Source organism: Pelodiscus sinensis, chromosome 32, assembly GCF_052426305.1.
Source record: "Pelodiscus sinensis isolate ZL-2025 chromosome 32, ASM5242630v1, whole genome shotgun sequence".
Lineage (NCBI taxonomy): Eukaryota > Metazoa > Chordata > Testudines > Trionychidae > Pelodiscus > Pelodiscus sinensis.
This window is the reverse complement of record NC_143083.1, coordinates 11,722,686-11,732,658: the sequence shown is the minus strand read 5'-3', so window position 1 is coordinate 11,732,658 and position 9,973 is coordinate 11,722,686. Positions and strand designations below refer to the sequence as shown.

General features: G+C 56.0%; 1 protein-coding gene across 2 annotated transcripts in view; it reads left to right on the top strand.

Annotated features, from left to right (window-relative positions):
• Positions 1 to 3,151: 3,151 nt before the first annotated feature.
• ELL (elongation factor for RNA polymerase II) overlaps positions 3,152 to 9,973 on the top strand; it is a 96,862-nt gene continuing 90,040 nt past the window's right edge. Inside the window, exon 1 of one of the 2 annotated variants that reach the window (XM_075902904.2) lies at positions 3,152 to 3,353. In XM_075902904.2, the coding sequence (XP_075759019.2) occupies positions 3,219 to 3,353 (135 nt within the window). In that variant the 5' untranslated portion in view covers positions 3,152 to 3,218. The remainder of the gene's footprint in view (positions 3,354 to 9,973) is intronic. The other variant, XM_075902903.2, reaches the window with a different exon arrangement.

The window sequence follows — 9,973 nt, the reverse complement described above, 5'->3', positions numbered from 1 at the left end:
CGTTTGGTCCGACCCTGGCCCTGCCTCCGCTGTCAGCAGCAGACCAGCCCCAGAAACTGCAGTGTTCTCTGCCCTACGTCAGGCCCACCCCTGCTGAAGGGTCCAGAAAACCAGATGTTCCTTGGGCGACTCCAGCCTGGCAAGTGCCCATCGGGTGGGGAATCGGTCACTGTGGTTCCTTATGCAGAGCCCGACGCCACCCCGGGTCGCTGGCTCCCTCGTGGCAGAAATACTGCAGATGGCAGAGCTCCCTGCTGGGGGGTCAGGGTGCTGAGTGGTTGCTGCCGTTGGCGGGCTGAGCCCAGCCTTTCCCTTCCTGGACAGCGCTGGGGGTGGGGAAGCTGGGAGAAACTGGGAAATCACATTCTCAAGGAAACAGCCTCCGTCTCCCCTGTACAGCTGAGGTTCTGTGACCTGCCCCTACAGCCACGGGCCGCTGGAGAACGCCACCATATGGGGAAGCACAGCCCAGCCCCCTCGCGAGACAAGTTCACCTGTGCGTGGCTGCACCTGGGTTCTAAAAACCCACCTAAATCTACACTGGCTGCAGCATGTCACATCCCTGGGATCGCTGCTCTGTGCCCACCTGGTGGCCACAAACGCACCTGGGGAAGGGGGAGAGCTAGTGTGGGTTATGCTAAGCTACAACACTGTGGCTCTTCCAAGCTTCGGAGCCCACACGTCTGGGGCAGGGGCCAGGGCATCTAACCGGCCCTCCAAAGGTTTGTGGACACTGCAGTTAGACCCCCGTGGCCAGCTGACTTGGGCTCACAGGACATAGGCTAAGGGGCAATTAAATTGTGGTGCAGACATGCGGAGCTCGGAGACCCTCCTGTCTTGCAGGGCTCCCGCCCGAGCCCAGATGTCTACGCCACAGTTAAACAGCCCCTTCGCCCGAGCCCCACGAGTCAGCTAGCACAGGCCAGCCGTGGGTTTTTAATTGCAGCGTAGCCGTACCCTCTGACGCCCTGCTCAGGAGACTGTGGCTGATTCCTGGGGCTGGAGCTATTTTTAGTTGCGCTGGAGATTGAAACTCTACCCTGGTTCCTTGTGAAGGTGCACAGCCCACACTGCCCTGGGGATGTGGCTTGGCTGGTCTGCCAGAGCTGATGAGTAGCAGCCCGGAAGCTCGGTAAGGTGCAAATGCAGACACAGGCCATTCTAACACGTCCCGTGCCCAGGGCCGGACGGGCTGACCCTGAGGCTGCTGGCCTGGTATTGCTCATGCTGAATTTCGCAGCAAGATGTTGAAATAAACCCAAAGGCAGCACTTCCTTTGGGGAGAGGCACCTCCTTTCCGCCCACGCGCACTCGGTATGGTAGCCTGAGCTCAGGAGGCCAGACCCCGCTGGGGGAGCCAGTGGGCTGCCGGCAGCCTGGCTTAGTGGCTGTCCCACTTGCACTTCGAGGAACTTCCTTTCTCACAACAAAAGTCCTAGAGATGACACCACCCGCCGTCCTGGAAAGTGCTGGGAGAGCGGGGGGGGCTGGGAACCCCCATGCTCCAGCCTCATCCCAGCTTTGGAGCTGTGTCCTCCAGCAGCCCTGTGACTAGTTCGCGATGGAGCTGAGCGGGGCAGGGTGGGGGCAAGGACGTGAAGCTGACATCCCTCCAGTTTCACTTCAATGTCTCAGCAGAGGAGGAAAAACAACTTCCTGCGAGCAGCGGAAGGAAGCGACGCCAACGCAGGAGCAGGGACCCACTGCTGGTTCTACGCCAGCTGTTACACTGTTCACTGCGCTCACCACAACCCCCAGCACTTAGCCACAGGTGTGTGGGACTTCAGCACATTAGAGGGCTACTAAGCAGCATGTCTTTCAGTTACTCGCTTGGTGGCGGCCCAGTTCGATGGCGGAGCTGAACCCGCTGACAGAGGGATTCCCGTGCTGACCCCCGCCCACACTTTCTCTGTGTTCTTTTAGTAGACTCTAACATGGTGCGCCCCAATCCTGTGGGTATTGAAACTCAAGGGTGCAGCGTTTGTCAGGCGGGTGAGCCTACATTCCTGAATCCTACTCTGGAGACAGTGTGGGAGCACACCCATTGCTTGCAGGGGGGAGGGGGGGCAAAGGGGAAGATGGTTAGACTAAAGGAATGGGCTTGTCCTGGTATTAAGATACTGTCTGGGTCTGTGCCAGAGACCTTGCCCAAGCCCTGGCTTTCCCAGGTGCACGGAAACAGGGTCCCGGTGAGTGAAGGGACAAGGATCTAGTTGCAGTCGTGCAACTTTCCAGGGGGTCGCACAAGGATCTAGTTGCAGTCGTGCAACTTTCCAGGGGGTCGCACAAGGATCTAGTTGCAGTCGTGCAACTTTCCAGGGGGTCGCACAAGGATCTAGTTGCAGTCGTGCAACTTTTCAGGGGGTCGCACAAGGATCTAGTTGCAGTCGTGCAACTTTCCAGGGGGTCGCTCAACTTTCCAGGGGGTCGCTCGCAGCCGCTTGACTTGCATCACGCACAAGCTCAAGGCCGGTAACCAGCACTGGCTGCTGCAGCCTTTGCACCAGTTGCACTGTGATCAGAGGTGAGAGAGTTTTAGCAATGCAACCCCTCAGGGGACAGTATGGGACTGGTGTAAAGGTCCCTTATAGGGGGAGGGGGAGGACAGTAGATTCCCCTTCCCAGACTGGATTAAGAGGTACAGCCCGGAGGGGGTTCTGTGTTGCCTTAAGCACAGGGGTGTAAATTAAAGTGGGGTACAACTTTCCCTCTGTGGACTTCTCCTGGCCCACCAGAAAGCTACAGCCAGCTTGTAGGGCTAAAAGCCGGGGAACAGACACGGGTGTGATTCCCCCACTTCCCTAGGGAGATCACAACATGCTCCAGCTCCAGCTCCAGCTCCGAATTGTCCCCTCTTCCTCGCACCCCCCTCCCCCTTCCATCTTTCCCCGCCGCTGCCCCTGGAGCTTCCCTTCCACTCCACTCAGGCTCAGGGTGGCGTGAGGACCACGCTACCCACAATGCACAGCGGCTTCGATTTGAATACCCCCGCCCCTCCGCCCTTCACTTCCGTACGCCAATCCGGAGCCGGCCCGGCCTGCCCAATCAGAGCGCGCTCTGCCCGCCCACTTGCCCCCCCCCCCCCCTCTTAGCCCAGCAACAGGCCGGCCGGCGGGGCGGGGCGCTGGTAAATAATAGCGGGGGGAGGGAGGAGGGGGCGTGTCCTGCGGCGCGAGGCCCCGCCCGGCCCCCAGCGCGGAGGGGGAGACGGTCCCAAGATGGCGGCGCTGCAGGCGGAGCGCGGGTACGGGCTGTCCTGCGGGCGGCTCGGCCGGGGCACCCGCGTCTCCGTCTTCCACGTCAAGCTGACGGACAGCGCCCTGCGCGCCTTCGAGGGCTACCAGGGCTGCAAGGTGCCGCGGGGGGGCTGGCCCGGGGGGGAGGGGGGAGGCGGGGGGCAGGGTCTGGAAGGAGAAGGGGGGAGGCTGGGGGGGGGGGGGGTAGGGGGCAGGGTCTCGAAGGAGAAGGGGGGAGGCTGGGGGGGGTAGGGGGCAGGGTCTCGAAGGAGAAGGGGGAGGCTGGGGGGTAGGGGGCAGGGTCTCGAAGGAGAAGGGGGAGGCTGGGGGGGGTAGGGGGCAGGGTCTCGAAGGAGAGGGGGGAGGGGGGCAGGGCTCGGGAGGGGGGGGCTGGGGGGGGTAGGGGGCAGGGTCTCGAAGGAGAAGGGGGGAGGCTGGGGGGCAGGGGGCAGGGTCTCGAAGGAGAAGGGGGAGGCTGGGGGGTGTAGGGGGCAGGGTCTCGAAGGAGAAGGGGGGAGGCTGGGGGGGTAGGGGGCAGGGTCTCGAAGGAGAAGGGGGAGGCTGGGGGGGCGGGGGGCAGGGTCTCGAAGGAGAAGGGGGAGGCTGGGGGGGTAGGGGGCAGGGTCTCGAAGGAGAAGGGGGAGGCTGGGGGGGGTAGGGGGCAGGGTCTCGAAGGAGAAGGGGGGGGGAGGCTGGGGGGTGTAGGGGGCAGGGTCTCGAAGGAGAAGGGGGAGGCTGGGGGGTGTAGGGGGCAGGGTCTCGAAGGAGAAGGGGGAGGCTGGGGGCGGTAGGGGGCAGGGTCTCGAAGGAGAAGGGGGGAGGCTGGGGGGCAGGGGGCAGGGTCTCGAAGGAGAAGGGGGAGGCTGGGGGGCAGGGGGCAGGGTCTCGAAGGAGAAGGGGGAGGCTGGGGGGCAGGGGGCAGGGTCTCGAAGGAGAAGGGGGAGGCTGGGGGGTGTAGGGGGCAGGGTCTCGAAGGAGAAGGGGGGGGGGGCTGGGGGCGGTAGGGGGCAGGGTCTCGAAGGAGAAGGGGGAGGCTGGGGGCGGTAGGGGGCAGGGTCTCGAAGGAGAAGGGGGAGGCTGGGGGCGGTAGGGGGCAGGGTCTCGAAGGAGAAGGGGGAGGCTGGGGGGGGTAGGGGGCAGGGTCTCGAAGGAGAAGGGGGGAGGCTGGGGGGGGTAGGGGGCAGGGTCTCGAAGGAGAAGGGGGGAGGCTGGGGGGGTAGGGGGCAGGGTCTCGAAGGAGAAGGGGGAGGCTGGGGGGTGTAGGGGGCAGGGTCTCGAAGGAGAAGGGGGAGGCTGGGGGGTGTAGGGGGCAGGGTCTCGAAGGAGAAGGCTGGGGGGGGAGGGGGCTGGGGGGTGTAGGGGGCAGGGTCTCGAAGGAGAAGGGGGGGGGGAGGCTGGGGGGGTAGGGGGCAGGGTCTCGAAGGAGAAGGGGGGAGGCTGGGGGGGTAGGGGGCAGGGTCTCGAAGGAGAAGGGGGGAGGCTGGGGGGGGGGTGTAGGGGGCAGGGTCTCGAAGGAGAAGGGGGAGGCTGGGGGGTGTAGGGGGCAGGGTCTCGAAGGAGAAGGGGGGAGGCTGGGGGGGGGGGTAGGGGGCAGGGTCTCGAAGGAGAAGGGGGAGGCTGGGGGGTGTAGGGGGCAGGGTCTCGAAGGAGAAGGGGGGAGGCTGGGGGGTAGGGGGCAGGGTCTCGAAGGAGAAGGGGGGAGGCTGGGGGGTAGGGGGCAGGGTCTCGAAGGAGAAGGGGGAGGTTGGGGGGCAGGGGGCAGGGTCTCGAAGGAGAAGGGGGGAGGCTGGGGGGTAGGGGGGGGGGCAGGGTCTCGAAGGAGAAGGGGGGAGGCTGGGGGGTAGGGAGTAGGCTCTCCAAGAGGAAGAAGAAGGGGGAGGCTGGGGGGTTGGTGGGGATAAGGAGCAGACTCACGAAGAAGAGGAGGCTGAAGGGGTAGGGGGCAGGGTCTCGAAGAGGGAGAGGCCGGGGGGGGGTTAGGGAGCAGGCTCTCGAAGAAGAGGGGAGACCGGGGGGCAAGGGGCAGGCTCTCAATGAAGGGGGAGACTCTTGAGCAAGCGGGAAGGCTGGGGAGGTGGCCTCAGGGATCCGATCCCTTTCTCCCCCAAGGCAGTGGGGGAAACAGAAGAGGGCCCTTCCACCTGTTGATTGGGGGACTGCTTGCCTGGCCTTATGCTGGTGTTGATAAGGCTCCTGGTCTAAGGGAGTCATGATAGGGGATCTGGGAGATGCCCCTCCCTGTCAAAGGATGTGTCTTCTGGTGATCTGCCCTCTTCTCTTCCCCCCCCCCCCCCATTTCATGGGGCATCTGTCCCAGCTCCCTTGGCAAGGCTCCCGGCTTATCGTTTTATGCTGTAGGGAGTGGCAGGGGCACTGGGCTCGGGGTTTGGACAGAGGCAATAGGGAGTGAATGTTATTAAAGCACCTTGCTTGCCCCTTTAGTGGCTTTTTTGGGGGGCCATTATCTCCCCCTCGGCCCTTTGGACTAGGAATCCAGGGTAGCGAGGCTTGAGTCACCTCCATCCAGGAAGGGTTCAAATGCTGGGCTCTCTGCCAAGAGCTGGTGATGGGGGATTCATACTGTGATTTTTGTTTTTTAAGGCATGTCCCTCCTCTCTTGGGCTGGGGGCTGTACCCCTCAGTTTTACACAGGTGAAGTTTCAGTCTGAAAATACGCAGGATTTACCAGACAGAGATCTGTATTAAGCCAAGGAGTTTGGCACCCCAACAACCTAGGAGGAGTTAATCCTTCCATATCACAGGGTGGTAAGGAAGGGTGAATCAGATTGTCCTTAATTGGAAAGGAGCACTCTAGAGATCCTACCCAGGAAGGAGGTGCCTGCAGCTTTCACTCACTGTTGGCTATTTGACATGGCTGGGTACAGTGGGGAATTTCATTCTCTTGTCCCTATCATTGCTGCTGCTGCTCTTGCTAAAAGCTCTGATTTATCACCTTCCCCTGGCAGATGCCTTGTTGCTCTGACCATAGAGCAGGGGGTCCCCACGCACTAGAGCAGGCTGTTGATTGCTGTAGTTGAGAAGGAAGCTAGCTTTTCTCTTCAGTATTGAAACCGTATTTTGATATTTTTAATATTTCTCCAAAGGTGGTGGTTCAGATGTTTCCTCAAATTCCATCCAGCCAGTTTATTAGCTGTGTAAATAAAGAAAAATGGAAATGGGATATTTTTTACTAGGGCGTGTCTAGAATTAATTAAAAATATAGCTTTTTTTTTTTCTTTGATCTTGTACAGTGAACACTTTTCTGTCTTCAACTCTGGTAAAAGCTGGGCCTCTAACCTGTTTGTTGTTAGAAACATCCTGCTTGCCAGCGTCTGTAGAATAAACCATATGTTGTCAAACACTATTTTTAATTGAGGGTGTTGGTTACATCACAGAAGTGCATTGGGCAATTTCTCCATGAGGGTTAAAGGTAATTACAGTCCGAAGGTTTATCAACTTAACATTGGTAACAGCAATTTATATTCTAATGCCTGTTTATCAGCTTTCTGAAAGGTCAGCAGCATTGACTGAAGGAAACATTAGGCCTCAAATAATGCAGTAATGTTTCTCCAAAATTAGCCTATCAAGGAAAGGGGAAGAGGTTTGGAGTGAGGGCTGGGAAGGAAAGATTTTAGGCAGCTTAGTTAAATATTTTGGGAAACTGGTTTGAGTGCTTGTCACACATGAATAGAGATGCTTGTTTTCAAAATGAAGTGTGGTTTCTGTCATTGTTGGGTAGCCAGTGGCTACTAATGAACCTGGGTTTTTGCTCCCCATCTAAGGGCACATCTACACAGCAGGGCAAAAGTCGAATTAAGCATGCACAACATTTTTTTGGGGGAGAGCATCCCTACTTTTGGCTCTCAGCTGTTTTCTTTGGAGTAATATGGCCCTCACTGCTTTCCGAGTTGTGCAGGCCTGATCCATATCAATTGCTTAGCTGAAGTCAAAATAGCTTAAGTCTCCTTTTGGTGTTGTCTACACAGCAGGAGGTCAAAGGAAGAGCGCTCTTCCTTCGACTTCCCTTACTCTTCGTGAAATGAGGGTTACAGGAGTTGGAGTAGAAGACTTCCATCTCAACATTATTTCAAAATAATGGCTTGCTGTGTAAATGCACATTTTGTTATTTCGAAATAACATCAGTTATTCCAAAATAACTCTGCTGTGTAGATGTACCCAAAGAGAGACACAATTGGGGTTGTCTGCTACTAATAGTGAAATGGATATGAAAGGTGGCTATTAAAACATTCCCTGTTTCTGCGTTTGTTCTATAAACAGTTTCTCTTGCTTGTTGAACTTGTTCTCTTCCTCTGAAATGTTGTACCCAGAAGTTGTCTTATTGCTCTTTCAGTATATGTGAAGAGTTGTCTTTAATTCAGTTTGGGCTTGTAGAAGATAAATGGAAGGATCTTGCCAAAGGCTCGTCCTGGTCTTTTTGTGTTGAAATATGGTAACTGATTGAATTATTGTGCTAGCACTTATCCTAGAAAATGTAGACCTCAAATACTGTTTACCTGAAGTCAAATGTGTTTGGAGTCTGACCTTTCCCATATCCCTGTATAGTATGTTAGTGTGGTTCCTGTGTCCAGTCTCTGGAATTCTGCCAAAATAATCAAGGTAAAAAAAAGTTATCTCCAGTTACTTGCTGAGTTTGCTGTTTCATTGTTGAGTGTATAGTCCATAAGTGAACACCCAAAGTGAGAGCCATCAGCTTTTGATTTTTCCCTTCCCCTCTGTTCTTGCGTGCTTAATAGGTCATGCCGCTGGTGGATAACATAGACAAAGCTAACTTCTGTTCTGTAACTTGGAACAGAAGCCTCCAAGCAGCTTGTTTAACTTCTTCCTCCAAATTGAGCCTTTGTGGCCCAAGCATCTCTTCCAAGTGTTGATGCACTAGTCTAGTTGACTTAGGGGTATTTAAAATATTATTTGTAGGTGGGGGTTTAAAACTCCTTTTTGGAGAAGGCCAAATTATATTTTTAATTGTCCGTGGCCCAAGCATGTTATAAAGTTATTGGCACATACTCTCCCTCCTTCCCCCAATCCACAAGGGGTCTCCCACTGAGGTGAAAATCAAGATCCAGGGGAATCCTGTGACCCTTGTGTCCTAACAAAACTTGTAGCAATGCTATCTTCAGCATCATTGGGAGTGAGGAGAATGTTACTCTAGGACCACTATTATTTCTGCCTTTTTTTTTTTCCGATCCTTTACTCATGTAATTACTCTCGCAATTCAGAACTTCTGAGAATTAGTTGCACAGCTCTGATTCTCTGTTGTCATTAGGCCTAAGAACTAATAACCACCAAGATAAAATGGGGCAGTATTTCACATCTTGGCTTGAAGCAGCTTTCTGGTTAAGACAGGAAACAAGTTAGGAATAAATGGTAAGTTTTCAGAACGGAGTGGGAGAACCCCTTTCTTCAGATCATTTATAAATAGGTTGAATAGGATTGATCCCAATGTGGACCCTTGGGGGACACCACTAGTATCATCTGCAAATGTTGCCACCTCACTGTAAACTAAACTGCTCAAGATAGCTAAGACCAAAGCAGACTGCCAAGAGCTTAATTTTGTGAGATCTTTTTGAAGTGACTGGGCAACAAAATGGCAAATGAAATTTAATGTTGATAAATATAAAGTAATGTACATTGGAAAAAATAACCCCACCTATACATACAATGTGATGGGGACTAATTTAGCTAACTACTTGAGAGAGATCTTGGAGTCACTGTGGATAGTTCTCTGAAAACATCCACTCAGTGTGCGGCAGCAGTCGATAAGACAAACAAATGTTAGGAATCATTAAAAAAGGGATAGAGAATAAGACAGAGAACATTTTATTGCCTCTATATCCGTGGTCCCCAACACGGTGCCCGCGGGCGCCATGGCGCCCGCGGGGGCATTTCTCGGCGCCTGCCAAGTGCTCAGGGCTGGCTTGGCCCCGGGCACATGGCGCATGCGCGGTGCCAGAGCCGGCCCCGGGCGCGTGGCGCACTGTGAGCGCCGGCCCCGGGGGTGCCGCGGATTCACCCCCCGCGGCGCATGGGGGGGGGGGGAGAAAGCGCTAGCGCCGGGCGCGTGGTGCTTGGGGGGGGAGGGGGAGGAGAGCGCCTGCCCCGGGCGCGCTGCGCTTGGGGGAGGGGGGAGGGAGCGAGCGCCAGCGCCGGCCCCGGGCGCGCGGCGCTTGGGGGAGGGGGGGGAGAGCGCCGGCCCCGGAATGCGGCAATGGGGGGGCCCGCCCCCCCGGGCGCCCGGCGGGCGAACGGCCACGCCCCCTGGTGCCCGGCAACCCCAAATGGTTGGGGACCACTGCTCTATATGAAACCATGGTACGCCCACATCTTGAATGCCATGTACAGATGTGGTCGCCTCATCTCAGAAAAGATATATTGGCATTGGAAAAGGTTCGGAAAAGGGCAACCAAAAGGATTAGGAGTTTGGAACAGGTTCCATCTGAAGAGAGATTAAAAAGACTTAGACTGTACAGCTTAGAAAAGAGGATACTAAGGAGAGAGGTATGATAGAGGTCTATAAAATCATGACTGGTGTGGAACAAGTGAATAAGGAAAAGTTATATACTTGATCTCATAACAAAAGGACTAGGGGTTACCAAATGAAATGAATAGGTAGCAGGTTTAAAATCAAACAAAAGGAAGTTTTTCTTCACACAGCACATGGTCGACCTGTGGAACTCCTTGCCAGAGGAGGATGTGAAGACCAGGACTTTAACAGGGTT